We start from the raw sequence: 16609 nt of genomic DNA, 5'->3' as shown, positions 1-16609 counted from the left end.
TTATTTGATCATACACTCAAGAAAATATTTAGGCCTTGATTTAAGATATGTTGGATTTGGATTAGACGGTTTTAACAAAAAAGATTTGATTTTTAGTTTTTTAGCATTATTTTAATCAAGATTGTAAGCTTGTTTGATTTCTGTAGTAATAATAAACTGAATGTTTTTTAAATGCACAATAATAATACAGTTTTGATTTGTTTTATATATAATACAATTCTAATTAAATATTATTCCAGAGCTATAGCCATACTTTAACCATGTTCATACTTTTTAACTGAATAAATTATTTCTGCAACAGCTAGATTTTTGCTGATTTGAAGCAATTTGAATAAATACATAAAAAAGATTTAATAAAATCAAATGGTTAATAATAAGCTATGCAATGTTTTTTTTTTTTATGAGTGCAGAAATCTGACCGGTTTAATTTATGTGTGACTGACAAATATGCGTAACATTACGTTTTGTTTTTTTAAGGTTAAAACGGAGTAATCCAAATACATGGACATTGATATGCAATTAAAAATGTTAAATTCAAGCTTAATAGTTTTTTGTATATTAAATATTTTTATTTTATTTTTGTGTTTCATCACTAGCACCATCAAACACTATCACAATAACGACTGTTTTCAAACAGGTTTCCTGAACACGCCCCCTGACTGTCATTGGTCAGCCAGTCAGTTAGCCCCGCTCTAATCTCAGGTGATTGGTGGAGTCAGAAGTTGACACGTCAGATGAAAGTTAATTTCTCAGGAATCAAACTAAGGACTGACTCGCACCAGATTCAATCCGTGTCTCTGTTAACGAAGTTTCTCCTCTCCAAACATTGTTTTTCCTGACATTTATTTGTTTAAATGTCCCTCCTTGCGCTTCAGTGTTTCTTGTCAGTATTAAACCTTGAAAGCACCTGTGATGAGGTTCTCTCTCCTGTCACATAGTTTAGCAGCATGATGAATGTTTGCTGGAGCTGAATGAGTTCTTGTGTTTAGTCCAGACGGAGCAGGATTTGGATTGGTCTCTGTTCTCAATCACACGTGTTGCTGTTGTAATGGAGAAAAGCTCTGCTGGGTGCCGTTTCTCTCAGCATCCTCCGGTGAGTCTCGCTCTGGGTTTAACACTGTGTTACGTACATGTGCTGCATAGATCACGTGAGACTCCAGACAGAGTTTAAGATTGAAGTCTTGATTTCTTCTGGCAGGAACATTGACTCGTTCTTCATCCCGTCGTGATCGGCGTCATTTCTGCAGGACAAGCGTCACCAGACAGTTACAAAAATAAAGGCCGTCTTCCGAGGTGTTTCAAGGTTTGCCTGGTTGGCATGGGTTGGTTAGTCCCTACTGATAACTACATTTATAACATTTACAGTTGAAGTGAAGCAAAGGTCAGGTCATGTACTTCAGCCATTGAGATGAATGGAAACACTAACAGAGCTCAACAAACAGACTGATAAATGCAGCTCTGATAACCAACACTGGAAATGAACTAGCACCTAAAACAGAATTATCAACATTTCTTCACATTGCTACTTCACATGTTATTGTTTATTTAGTCCTGACCTGAATAAGATATTTCACATAGAAGACATTTAAATATAGTCCACAAGAGAAAATAGTAGTTGAAATGATAAAAATTACCCCGTTCAAAAGTTTTCATCCCCTTGACTCTTAATGCTGTGTGTTTGTGTTTAGTGATAGTTGTTCATGAGTCTCTTGTTTGTCCTGAACAATTAAACTGTCTGCTGTTCTTCAGAAAAATCCTTCAGCTCCCACTAATTCTTTGGTTTTCCAGCATTTCTGTTTATTTGAACCCTTTCCAGCAGTGACTGTATGATTTTGAGATCCATCTTTTCACACTGAAGATAACTGAGGGACTCAAACACAACTATTACAGAAGGTTCAAACACTCACTGATGCTCCAGAAGATTAAACCATGCATTAAGAGCCGGGGCGTGAAAACTTTTGAACAGAATAGAGATGTGTAAATTTTTTTTTTTTTTTTGCCTAAATATAATATATATTATTTTATTTAGTGCTGCCCTTCAGAGGCTACAGAAGATAGTTACATGTTAACTGATCGCACTGATACATAGTTACTGATCTTCAAATTCAAAAAGTTCAAAGGAATGTAAACTTTTGACCTCAACTGTATGTGTGTGTGTGTGTGTTATAGTCAGATATTTGATAATTAAAATACTATACTAAATGAGAAATGATTCCTTGGGAACTTTCTTAACTAAAATAAGTTAGTTTTTTATATTTTATTTTATTTCAAGTAACACTGAAACATTATGTTCAATGTTACTAAAATTTACAACAAGTAACAAGTAACATTATGGTTTTAGTTAACTATAAACCCTCATGTATGTAATTGTTCGCAGGTCCGTGTGTTTTTAATGTGGTCATGAGCGATGAGATGGTGCTTCAGTAATTCAGTCATGCTGAAGTCATGCTTAAATGAGTGTTTTGTACTGATGTGTGGTTCTCAGTGACATATATTATGGTTTATGCTGTAAAAAAATATGGGCAAAAAATGCCAGTGCAGTGAATGTTTTATAGGCGCAGTATTGAGTTTCAGAGCATCTTTCATTGGTTTTAATAAGCAGCCCAGAGCCGTGAAGTAGCTCTGATTCCCTCGCTGATCTGTCACAGGCTGATTTATTCCTTTTCATTAGTTCAAGTGTTTAAGTGCTGCAGTGTGTATGAACTCTGTTTCATAGAGACGCTGGTGTGTCTGATTTATACGTGTGGATTCTTGGCTGACCGTAACACCAGTGGAAGTCGTGTTTCAGGCCGTTTGTCCTCATTAAACATTTATTTACTTGTTAAAGTATTCGTGCTTCAGCAGTCGTGTCATTACAGTTCAGCGTCCCTGAGCGCTGTGTGGGTTGAGGCTCATTACAGGCCGGTTTGTGGCATCGTGACACTAAACTGAGTTTTGACGGGTTGATAATAATGATGCATTACAGCCCTGAACTCCCTAATATAAACAAATATGAAAAAAAAAAAGTCACTTCTAATATCACATATTACCCTGGAAATCAAAGTCAAATGCTTTGCAGTGTGCTAAGTAGTATACACTGCAGTGTAGTAAGTCATCAACACCCCATGCAGAATATCTACATAGTGTGCGTAGCATGCATACAAATAATGTGATTGGTATGTTAGTGTGCAATTGTGACACAGTCAGAATCAATCTAGGTAGCAGCACACTTTGTTCCCATTGTAGTATGCAGTTGTTAGTACGCAACTGTAAACACAACCAGAATCAAAGTGAGTGTTGGTTTGTGTTTTGGGTTGTGGTATAAGTTAAGTGTTGATTGTTATTATTTGTTTCAGTATAGTGAGTCATCGACAACCAATGCAGAATATCCACATAGTGAATAGCATGCATACTTAATAGTGTGATTGGTATGTTAGTGTGCAATTGTGAACACAGCCAGAATCAATCTAGGTCATGCAGTGCAGCATGCTCAGTAGTATATACTGCAGAGAAGTAGGTCATAGGCCCCATGCAGAGCATCCACATAGTCTGCACAGCATGCATACTAAATAGTGTGAGTAGTATGTTAGTGTGCAATTGTGAACAGAGCCGGAATCAGTGTGGGAAGTGGCACACTGCATATGTAGTGTTCATTACAATGTGGGATAGAGTACCCAGTGCAGTATGCTTAACAGTATATACTGCAGTGTAGTAGGTCATCAAGAACTTTTGCAGAATAACCATGACGTGTGCCTAGCATGTATACTAAATGATTAGGATGTTAAATGTGAACACAGGCGGGATTTATGTGGGTAGCAGCACATTTCATATGTAGTGCAGTGAGGGATAGAGTACCAGTGCAGTGTGCTCAGTGGTATATACTGCAGCGTAGTCAGTCATCTAGAATCCATGCAGAATGTCCACATAGTGTGCACAACATGCATGCTAAATAGTGTGATTAGTATGTTAGTTTGCAATTGTGAACACTGCCAGAATCAGTGTAGGTGGCAGCACACTTTGTATGCAGTGCATTATGGGATAGAGTATTCAGTGTAGTGTGCTCTATCTGTAGTATGTACTGCAGTGTAGTCATTCAGGCTCTAATGCAGAGCATCCATACAGTGTGCACAGCATGCATACTAAATTGGGTGATTAGTATAATAAGTATGTTAGTATGTAATTGTGAACACTGCCAGAATCAGTGTAGGTGGCAGCACACTTTGTATGCAGTGCATTTTTGGATATAGTATGCAGTGTAGTAAGTTGTTCAGGCACTAATGCAGAGCATCCATACAGTGTGCACAGCATGCATACTAAATAGTGTGATTAGTATGTTCGTGTGTGATTGTGAACAGAGCCGGAAACCGTGCATGCTGCAGGTGTGTGTTGTACCCTGGCAGATCCAGAAAACACATGCGCGTGTTTTTATCGCCACACTGAACAACTGCGCTCGCGTTATAGATATGTTCTTGACTTTGTTGTTATCTCTCACACTTGAGCTGAGGAAGTGTAAATCATTTCCCGTGTGTGCTGGGAGTGATTGATGAGGCAGACGGCAGGTCAGTGCACGCAGGCCGCTTCATTCCTGCATCATGTGTGTGAGTGTGTTCCTCTTACTCTTAAAGGAGCAGGTCACTTGGTTATGGTGAGGTAGGTCTGTTTTCTTTGCTGTTGTTTTGTTTGGTGTTGTGTTGTGTGTGTGTGTTTATTGATGCTAACAACACACTGCTGCTGCCAAAACTACACTGTTAAAGTAAAGCATTGGATTGCTGAGCCTTTATCCAAATATACAAATGAAACAGAAACGTATTCTAAAGCTGGTCTACACAACGAGATCTTTAAATGTGAGCGCAGCTTGACTGTTGTCTTCCGTAGAGCTGCTTGTTTCACAACTGATTGATTTTACAACATCAACACTGTGATTTTCCTGTTCATTACTGTGAAGCTGCTTTGAAACTATCTGTATTATATAAAGTGCTAAACCCATACATTCAAACTTGTGATTTCGAACATTCAGTTCAAGCCATTCATTTTCAAATTTCGACATCACTTGTAATGATTTTATGAATTAGTAAACCATTGCGTCTCAAAGTGATTCAGTGTTTCGAGGCGCTTAATCACGAATCTTCTGATTCAGATCGGAACTTAGGAGCACATCTCGCGTTTTTTCATCTTAAATTAAAGAATAGAAAACATCAAACCAGGCAGTGCAGTTATGAAAACAAAACAATGAATAAATAAAGTTTTCACAAATAGAATTATCTTAAGAAAATGAACCGTTTTTATTATAAAAGTGTATGAAGATGCAGCTTTAGGACTAACAGAAAATATCAGGTACCTTGATAAACCTTGACTAAAGAAAAGAGAGACAGATGTTTGTTTATGATTGTGAAATGTACTTCTATTCTCTTCTGAGTAGTCAAATAATACAAAGGAAACATCTCTAAACAGGAAGTAAAATTAACTAACAAAATGACACTGGATGAACATTAAAAAAATCTGAGAAATCTCTGTGTGGATATTAAATCATGCTTTCAGAAGAAAAATCTGAGAAATCTCTGTGTGGATATTAATGAGGAAAAAAACCTTTAGTTTTGTCAAAATTGATCCTTACTAGCATATTTAAAAAGGTTTTATTTTTTGTAATTCTTTTATTATTCTCAACGGTGATTATCATGACTAAATAATTAAAAATAATTGTAAAAATTAAAAAACTGAATGAATAAATGCTTGTAATAATTACATTTTTGATGTCTCTTCTGCTCAGCAAGGCTGCATTTATTTTGATCTAAAATAACGGTAAAAATCAGTGAAATATTATTATAATGTAAAACAGCTGTTTTCTGTGTGAATCTCTGTTAAACTGTAATTTATTTCTGTGATGTGCAGCTGTATTTTCAGCATCATTACTCCAGTCTTCAGTGTCACATGATCTTAAAATTAATTACATAATAACTTTTGTCATCACAGCCGTGAGTCTGGAGGTGAATGAAGAATCTGGCTCTAAAATAGAGTTTAATTCTTTATACAAAATATATAATTTTGGTGAAATATGAACATTTTTGACCACAGATTCACACTTATAATATTATTCATCAAAACTCATTACATTACATTCAGAAAAACGTTCTCAGGATTATAAATGTTGATTCAGTCAGATTTTTACTGTCATCTTCATCTCTCTGTGCTTGAGCTGTGTTATGATTTCAGCCTGAAAACAGTGCAGGACAGTTAATTAACTTCTGACTCGTGTGACTCAATGGACAACACTGATAGCATTTTCTCATTTTATTTCTTTACTGAATCTTCTATACATGGTGCATATGTACAATAATAAGTTATATATACAGTTGTGTTTGTTGCATTGATCCGGAGCTCTGCTAGAAACGTGATGACCAGGTTGACCTTTACAAGTTCAGCATAAAATAAAATGCATTGTGTGTTGATATACAGTATATATATATATATATTAAGGTGGGACGTGTGGAGGGTAAACAAACAATATAAAGGCCAAAAACAGTATCTGAAGTGGTTCTGTGAGCATACTGTACTGTGTGTGATCGTTCAGGAGACCGGCTCCATTCAGTCTCTGACATCCACAAACATCTGACTGTAGCTGACTGTAGCTTACTGAAGCCTCAAACACCAGCAGAACTGTGTGTGTGTGTGTGTGTGTGTGTCGTTAAAGCGGCTCGCTGCTGCATGCAGTTAAAGGTTTGCACAGCTGCCTCTGCTTCCCATCGCACACTTTACAGCTTTTCCGTTTGGGTTATTAGTTAATGAGGTGCTGGAAATCACAGCCGCTTTACACTCAGAGTCATAAAACACCAATTCCACACAATTAGTCCAGCAGCAGCGGCTCACACACACACACACACACACACACACACACTCACACACACACACACACACACACACACACACAAGCTGCAGCGCTCTGACTCTCTTAAACATTTATGTTTCCGTCAGAATTTCATTGAGTCCATATTCTGAATGTGAGCAGATACAGTGAGTTCATCGTAGGTGAATGTGGGATGACGCACACATACACACACACACACACACAGACACACACACACACACACACAGAGACACACACACACACACACACGCACATATACAGACACACACACACGCACACACACACACACACACACACACACACACACACACACACACACACACACACACACACACACACACACACACACACACTTCTGTGACATTTAGGCAAGACACTACAGGCAAACACTTTTTTTTCAATATTTTAAAACTGTTTTCTTAAAAACACATTTCTTAATAGTAATAATAATAGCACTTGAAAATAGAACTGTTTAATATATAAAAGTAACAAAACTGTAAAGTTTTTCTTATTATTTTAAAAAAATGTATTTTAAAATATATATATTTAAAAATAAATATAATTAATAGTAGTAGTTGTTTACTGGACAAAAGTAACAAAAAATGAAAACGTTTTAAAAATTTTAAAATGATGTTTAAATGTATTTTTCATTATTAAATTGATTTAAACAATTTTAAAGAGACTATCATTATTTTTTAAAATGCATTTAATAAAAATAGTAGTAATTCCAGAACTGTTTATTGTAACATGTTTTAAATATTTAAGTGTCTCTTCATTATTTGTTTTATTAAATGTATTTTTAAAATGACTTTAAAATTATTATCATTATGCATTTTTGAAAATAAATGTTCTAGTCGCAGTACCAGAACCGGTTTATTGTACAACAGTAACAAAACTCACTTTGCTCTTGTACATTTAGAGATTTTAATCTATTTTGCTTCCAGAACATGTTTTCTTTCAGACTAGTGCAAAGAAAGCATCCCAAATACACATTAAAGTGTATATTTTATTGCACTTTATCTGTTTGCGCCTGTAGATTTCAGTTCTTTAAGAAGTTTTTCTCTCACAAACACCGTACTTTACAGTTTTATTGCTCTCTATATTCTGAAGGTTTGATCATATTTCATTCACACTGATTTATACAACATTTCACTCCTAAAAACATGGAGAAAATGTGTTTGTTGACAGTATTTTCTGATTTATGGAGTGATTAAAAAGAGAAATATGACAACAAAATGAAACCAGCATTATGAACCTGACTTTAGTTCAGATTTATGTTCTGGAAATGAATGCAAATTAGTGCATATTTAATTAGATAATGCCTCATTTGCATATTTAATGATAACTTTTCAGAAAACGTTTAGTTTTAATGTTCTGTGATTGATTAGCTGATGAATCGATTCGTTAACCCTGAGCGTCTTGCCTTGAAACAGATGTGTTGTTTGCACATTTAGAGCGTTTAACTCACTCAGTAAGATTCTTCAGGAAGAGAGCAGACGCTCACTGTAACCAAACACTGAGAATAAAACACGCTCCTGACTGCACTTAAAACCCCAGCTTGAGTCTGTTCAACACGCAGAAATGTTTCAGGCTGTGAGTTATCAGTTGTCGGAAGAAATGTCAGCTCGCTGTTCTAAATGAAGGATTTAGAGGATGGCTGGTGATCTTTTATGTTAATGACATTAACTAGGAGTCGTTTAGAAGACACAGAGCTGAAACCTGTGAAAGAAGATCATCTGTGATTCATAGATCTCACATCTGAGAGAGAGTCAGCGTGTGTTTATATGAGAGATGATCGTAAGATCTACACTTCCATCATGTACTTAAAGTGCTCTATTTTTGCGTACTAATTTTGTACATTATATACTAAAAATACTTCTTAAGATAATAAATGAATATGAATTATCTACTGTATCTGTATTTAAAAACATGTACTTAGTCACCACTTGAACCCTTCTTTCATACACTAGTACACTCAAGTAGTGACTAAATACATTTTTTTAAATACATAGTAAGTTAAAAGTGCATTTTAGTTCATGTTCGTATATTATCTTAAGAAGTACTAAAGAATCATTTTTAGTATATCATGTACAAAACATAAATAGAGCACATTTTTCTCTTTTTAACCTGGGTTAGGATGGTTTGATAAACGAGGCCCTGGTCTGGGTGGGTTCTGTCAGACGCTGGCGCAGCGGGAGCTGAGATTGGGATGGTGGCTGGACGGAGGGACGCTGTTCTCGGGGCCCAGAATGTCGAAGCAGAGGGTCTCGACGGCGTCCAGCCGCTCGATCTGGACCAGACGGGTCAGCAGGTCCGGGATGCTGTATCCCGCTGTACTGATGCGGTCGAAGAGCTGCATGCTGTCCGTCATGCCTCCGATCTCGTCACGCTTGAGGCCGAAGCTCTCGGCGAGGTGCCTCCACGTCTTCACCACTGCCTTGTCTGTGCTGTAGGTGGCGCTGAGCATGCGGCTGCTGCGCTCCAGACAGTCGAACGGAAGCTCGGTCGGACTCAGACCTACAGAGATGAAGAAATAGGGTGTTGTGAGCATTATTGAGTACACACGTAATGACTGTTTAATTCATACTGGAAGCCAGAGGGCGCTCTCCTCAATTTCACGTCCACCTTCCACGATGTCGCTCCGCACGGTCGCACACAGAAATATGTCAACAACTAGACTTTATCGTTATTATCACGGCAAGACTAATTCTTACCGTGGGGAGATTTTTTACTGGTATATCGCAAACGATAAGATATCACCCATCGCTACATCAGAGTAAACGAGGAGTAAAACATTGTCAGGAAAGACTGTCATGTGCAGGGTTTATGACAACCAAAGTTCCAAAACTAACAAAAACTCTTACAATCAGAAAATTAAATTGTGAATTATTATTTTTATTCATTGTTGCAAGCATTTCTTGAAAATAATTTAAATGTTTCTATTTTTAAAAGTACCTAGCAGAACTCATTATTGTATAAAAATAACAAACAATTACAATTTGTACAGTTTTATTAATTTACTTTTAATAATTATTAATTTAAAAGTATGTATTATTTTTATTATTACATAAACTTTTTTTTAAATATGTTTTTAAAATTATCATTTATTTTTAAAAATATATATTATAATAATGATAATAACAAAAATACCACCAGAATTGCTTCTTAAGCAAAATTAACAAAAATCTGATTCAAAATAAAGATATATTTTATTATCTTTTATATTTATTATTTTATTATCAAATGCATTTAAAATGTAAAAAAGTACTATTAAATATTAATAAACCTATTAAAAATGTGAATTAAAAATAAATGTAATAATAACAGAACTGTTATAAATCAGTTTATTATTATTATTTATTAGGGACAGTACCTGAACTGATTACTGTACAAAAAATAACAGAAATCTCCTTAAAATCCTTAAAACTGTGATTATTAATTTATTTGTATTTATTATTTGTATTAAGTCAGTAATTCTCACAGAACATGCTGTGGTTGAGTAAGCCATGTTTATTCTCACTGTTAGTGAACTCATACTTAACCTCGTCGTAGTTTCATCGTCATCTACCAAGTGATGATGAGTTTGTGTCAAACACTGAGTGTGATTGACTGAATTAATCAACAAAAGCACATCTGTGAGGAGTCTCTCCTCCCTTTTAAGAGCTGACAAGTGTTTATTTTAATAGTATGTGATTATATGTGTCCCATCAGAAACGGTCCACTGGGATAAACGATGATTAAATGCATTTGATTCGACTTTATTTCAGTGATAAGAAATCAGTATTTTTCCTTCTTCGATGATCTTGCTGGTCTGTTATTTCTCTTGTGAGTGGCAAGATGAGCTCCACATGATTGAACGTGGAGTAATGTGCTTCTGTAAATGTTTAGTGTGTTTGCAGTGAGGTGTCACACACTCCTGCTCATTACAGCTTTAACACAGCGGTCGTCGTCTGCGTTCTACAGGCTTGACATAATCATGACTTCACGGTTAGGGTTACACTCACCCTCCGCAACACTGCAGGCTTTTGTGTACAAATCCAGGATCTTTTTCCTTCTGCTGTGAATCTGCAGAAACAGGAAATGTTTGGATGAGTCACACAGAGATCAATCTGAACCTACAGAACAAGATCAGATGTGGAGCAGAGCAGTAACTCTGCTGAAAAACTTAACAACAGAGTCCCAGAACAGAACATTTAATGAGAGAGGTGTGATGGACAGACCGTACGCTTTTAAAACACGGTACAAATTATTACTGTTTAAACAGTTGAAAACAGTTGTGCTGCACAATATTTTTGTAGAGATAGTAATACACTACTTTGGGGTAGGATTGTAGTAAGATTGAAAAAAAGAAACACTTATCCATCAAGGGTGCGTTAAATGAATCAAAAGTGACAGTAAAGACATGTATAAAGTTACAAAAGATTTCTATTTCAAATAAATGCCGTTCTTCTGAACTTTCTATTCATCTGTGAATCCTGAAAAATAAATGTATCACGGTTTCCACAAAAGAAAAATAAATGTATCACGGTACATTTTTTCATCAACATTGATAATAATCAGAAATGTTTCTTGAGCAGCAAATCATCATATTAGAATGATTTTCTTCAGATCATGCTGACACTGAAGACTGGAGTAATGATGCTGAAAAATACAGCTGCACCGTTTCACACAGAAATAATTACACTGTTAACAGAGATTCACACAGAAAACAGCAGTTTTACATTCTAATAATATTTCTGAATTTCATGTGTATTTTTGATGGAGTAATAAATGCAGAAAATTGAGGAGCAGAAGAGAAATTCTTTCACAAAACATCACAAAAAAAATGTTTTACATCAATACTATTTCACATTTTTACAGTATTTCTGATCAAATGCAGCCTTGCGAGCAGAAGAGACTTCTTACAGTATAGCTGTGTGTGTGTGTGTGGTGGTTACCTCACCCCGGTGGCTCTGCTGGTGCTGGTGGTGCTGCTGGTGTTGTTGTTGTTGTTGCTGATGGTGTTGGTGTTGGTGGAGCAGGTCTTGTCCCGCGTCAGATGCACCAGAGACAGAAGGCAAAGGTCAGCGGCTCCCTGTTTGTCCTGAGCTGCTTCCTCGTCACTGTCGATGCTGCGACTCAGCAGCTGCTCGTTCTCTGATGACGCGTCGTTCTCACTGCAACAGTGCAAGCGGTTAGTGTTAGACGCCACATGTACAAAGAATAATAGTGATTCTGCCAGAAAACAATCCCAATCAGTGGTTCTCATACAGGACTTGTCAAAATATAAATGAAACACAACCCCAACTCCAACTCCTAAAAGCAAACAGTCTAACAGAAATAGATGAATCCTGCGCTGCACACCGAATCATTTTAATACATTTCAGTCATGCAGCGTTGATCGGACATTGAATTTGTATTTTTCTCAAACATGACCTACTTAAAATAAGAGAAAACATGCTTTAAAATAGGATAATGTTTTTATCTGTTGTATTTTTGTAGTTGTATTTTATATTTTAGATTTGATCTGTATCTATCTGTATTTTTAGGCTCTACTGTTAGTGTTATCTGTATGCACCGGGGGTCTGAGAGTAACACAATTTCAATTCTCTGTATGTATGTACTGTACATGTGGAAGAATTGACAATAAAGCAGACTTGACTTGACTAAACAACTAAAAAATACTGTTTAATTGATAAACATTAGTTAATATAAATATAAACAAAAAAGCAATTAAAAATCTTAATTTTAAGTTCAACATTATTACATTTGTAAAATCATTGAACAACTTTTTTTTTAATTAACTAACATTAACAAAGATTGCTGTAAAAATACATTACATTTTGTTAGTTCATATTAACTAATGCATTAACTAAACTTAACAAATGATACCTTATTGTAAAGTGTTACAAATGTTTCTGATTTCAGTTCACTCTCTCAACAACTGAGAGGATTTATTTTTTTCCTGAGGAAGAGTTCATGTTTATTAAATATTACTTTATTGTAATGTTTCTGCCAGCCATAGTTTACTGTGGTTCTTCAGGGTTTGAAACGACTCTATTCCTTGATGAAAGAGCCTGATTTAGACATTTGCTTTTCTGCCTATTGTGGTTTACAGTAATAATTATCATGTACTGACTAGCCTGTTGTTTTCAGCTCGTAGTTAAATTTCCCAACAAGCGCCTGTTGACAAAGAGGGCTCAGAGCCGTGCACAGAATGTCATTGTTTTCAGACACTCGATACTGCGCCGGTCTGGATCTGCATTAGCACATACTCTGCCACGAGCCAAATCTCCCGCTTCACATGTCTACAACAATCATAAACAGATGCAATCTACCTACATATTAGTTCATCCAGAACATATCAATGATATCAGTGACTAATTGCAATCAGTCGTTTAAGCTTTTTTGCTTTTCATCACATGTTGTTTCAGACTAGTTGAAAGAAAAAAAAATCCAAAATACACATTTAAGTTTTTTTTTTCTTTTGTTTTTTTATGTTTTGTGTTTTTAGAGATTTTTTTCTATTTTTCTATATCTTATATACACCAAACTTTACAGTTTTATTTCCTATCTATATTCTGAAGGTTTTTACTGAGGGGTTTGTTCATATATAATTTGCCTGGTTTTATTTTTACACTTTAAATATTTACATCTGTAGATTTCAGTTACAAAACATATCTTTAAAAAGTCTTTCTCCATTTCAGCAGCACTTCCAAACACCAAACTTTACAGTTTTATTCCTATCTATATTCTGAAGGTTTTTACTGAGGGGTTTGTTCTTATATCATTTACCTGGTCTTATTTTTGCACTTTATACTTTTGTTTCTGTAGGTTTAATTTACAATACATATCTTTAAAGAGTTTGTTTCTCCTTCCCAGCAGCAATTATATACACCAAATTATAAAGTTTTATTCCTCTCTATATTCTGCAGGTTTTCACTGAAGGGTTTGTTCATATCACTTGTCAGGTTTTATTATTGCACTTTATCTTTTTGCGTCTATAGTTTTCAATTTCAATACAAATAAGGCCTTTTTCTCAAAATGATTTTGTTTCTCCACCTCAGCAGCACTGACATACACCAGATTATAGAGTTTTATTCCTCTCAGTCTTGTGAAGGGTTTTACTGAAGGGTTTGTTCATATATTGTTTGCCCAGTTTTATTTTTACACTTTATCTATTTTCATCTGTATATTTCAGTTCTAAAACATATCTTAAAAAAGTTGTTTTTCTCCATTTCAGCAGCACTTCCAAACACCAGATTTTACAGTTTTATTCCCACCTGTATTATGAAGGGTTTGTTCATATATTGTTTGCCTGGTATTATTATTGAACTTTATCTATTTGCGTCTGTAAATTTAATTTGCAATACAATCTTTAAAGGTTGTTTTCTCATAAGGAGATTTATCTCCACTTCAGCAATGGTTTCATAAACCAAGTTTTACAGTTTTATTCATGTTTATATTCTGAAGGGTTTTACTGAGGGGTTTGATCATACATCATTTGCATGATTTTAATTTCACACGTTATCTATTTGCGTCTATAGATCTCAGATCCAGTACACATAAGGCCTATTTTTCCCTCAAAATGAGTTTTTTCTCCACTTCAGCAGCACATACATACAACAAATTTTAGAGTTTTATTCCTCTCTATATTCTAAAGGTTTTTACTGAGTGGTTTGTTTATATATAGTTTGCCTGGTATAATTATTGCACTTTATCTATTTGCGTCTGTACATTTAAATTCCAATACATATCTTCAAAAAGTTTGTTTCGTCACTTCAGCAGCACTTACAAACACCAAACCTTACTGTTTTATCCTTATCTTTATTCTGAAGGGTTTTACTGAGGGGTTTGTTCACTGATTTACACATAAAAACAAGCTTTTTTTCTGTCTGTTTTCAGATATCTGATTTATGGAGTGATTAAAAGAGAAGTCCCCTCTGGAAAAACCTTTAACTCTAATGTCAACAAAATCAAGACTTTTGAACCTGGCTTTATCATATTGATCATATTTACAGTATGTGCTGGAAATGTAGTTCATATTTAATTAGATAATGCCTCATTAGCTTGTTTAAATATAGCTTTTCAGAAAACTCGTAAAAAAAAAAAAGTTTGCAATTCTTAAAGTAATTAAACAACTGGGGAAGTATGATGATTTCTTTTAGTTGTTTGTTTTTACTATATTCACCTGCAGTGTCTTGTCTTAGAGACGAGAGACAGTGTGTTATTCACAACAGTCAGAACTAATGAGTGTAAAGCAGGGGACGTTCTCATCTAAACTAGTGTGAGGAAAGCAGTTTTAGTTCTTTGTTCAAGCTTCAGCTGCTCCTAAGAGAAAAAGGAAGAAAAAAGGGTTTGAGGCGAAAAAGTGTCATCTTAAGTTTGAAGCGGAGCTATTTTCACCTGGCGGTTTTGGCTGCGCCACTGCGTAATTATCACACGCTTGATTACGTTTGTCTGAAATGAACATCTCCTGTGGAGAGCGTAGCTGCAGGCTGGATTTGTGTTCGACTACCTCATCCTGTCTGTGAGCCACATAATGTTTCCAGTCAGATGAGAAGAGAAGAGCTGCAGCTCCGTGCCGCTGCACAAACACGTCCTGCGGTGGCTGAATTACTGGCACAGTCTCACATGAGACGAGGAAACATGTTTGACTTCACTTCACTGTGCTGCTTATAATGTTAGTCCTTTTAGCCCGAGCATCGTTAAAACCCTGTTTGTCTTGCAGTAGTTAAAGGTTTGTTTAGCATGTGTGAAGACTCACCTCTTTGCTGTTTTTGGAGATGAAGGCTTGAGCTTATCAAATTCATCCTTTTCTGCAAAGATCACCACGTTTTCTGGAAAGACAATGTTTGAAGATCAGTGACGTGCTCGTTCATCTCAGATCAGCTGTTTTTTATTTAAACCTTTTTGACAATCGTCTCTGGACATAAGAGTTGATAGTTTTCAGTGTAATTTCAGTAAATAAATCTATTATTTGTTAACAGTGAACCTATTTCAATTTGATTTCCAAATCTGATCTGGATGATTGATTGTTTAATGCGTGAATTATGAATAGGCATTATGCATTCTGTACACCATTTATTTGAAAAGTTTATGCAATAATTCATTCAAGTTTCTGTTTTTACTGATTAGAATACAAACAAATGCATTTGGCAAATGCTTTTATACAAAGCGACTTAAATTGCATTTCCATATCGGTCCATGCATTCCCTGGGAATCAGACACTGGTGTTGGTGTTGCAAGCACCATTATTTATTGTTTGAGCTACAGGAACTAAAACAGATTTGAGTCGGATGTGTGTTAAATGTCTGTTTGTGTCTGTGTGAATGCCCATCTGAAGTCAGAGTTGTTATTCTGTTATTATAAGTGGCTTAGCTGAGGATATCCGGTGGGAAATGGGATAAACGCGGCTGTCTAGCGGTGCAGGATTAATGTTGTGACTAACAGTAACATGAATGCATCTGCTTTTCTTCTCCTTCATGACAAAGTTTCGTGATGAATTTCAAGACTATTTTGTACACATATTTTTTAATGGGTTTTTTAGTGAATGCACTGCAGTGAGCTTCATGGAAAAATCCATTCAAGATGAAAGATAAATCAAAAGAGATGTTTAATATACCTAGAATTCTTTAAATCGCAAAAGCTATAAATAAAAATGCACACAATATTTGTGTTACGCATTTCTACTCCTCTGACAGTGATTGAGCTGCAGTGAGAGTGAGTGAAAGCTCATTCGGAGGGGTTTTCTCCGGACGGTGTGAGATGGTTATGCAGAGACGCGTT

The 16609-nt window shown here is 35.6% G+C and overlaps 1 protein-coding gene across 1 annotated transcript in view; it reads right to left on the bottom strand.

Moving 5' to 3' along the window:
* Window positions 1–7679: 7679 nt before the first annotated feature.
* The window catches only part of LOC109050162 (tumor necrosis factor receptor superfamily member EDAR-like), a 39470-nt gene continuing 30540 nt past the window's right edge, over window positions 7680–16609 (bottom strand). Inside the window, 4 exon segments of the mRNA XM_042755187.1 lie at window positions 7680–9358; window positions 10846–10906; window positions 11784–11997; window positions 15588–15660. Of these exon segments, the coding sequence (XP_042611121.1) occupies window positions 9018–9358; window positions 10846–10906; window positions 11784–11997; window positions 15588–15660 (689 nt within the window). The 3' untranslated portion in view covers window positions 7680–9017.

This window comes from Cyprinus carpio, unplaced genomic scaffold, assembly GCF_018340385.1.
Source record: "Cyprinus carpio isolate SPL01 unplaced genomic scaffold, ASM1834038v1 S000006646, whole genome shotgun sequence".
Lineage (NCBI taxonomy): Eukaryota > Metazoa > Chordata > Actinopteri > Cypriniformes > Cyprinidae > Cyprinus > Cyprinus carpio.
This window is presented reverse-complemented; position numbering and strand designations above follow the sequence as displayed.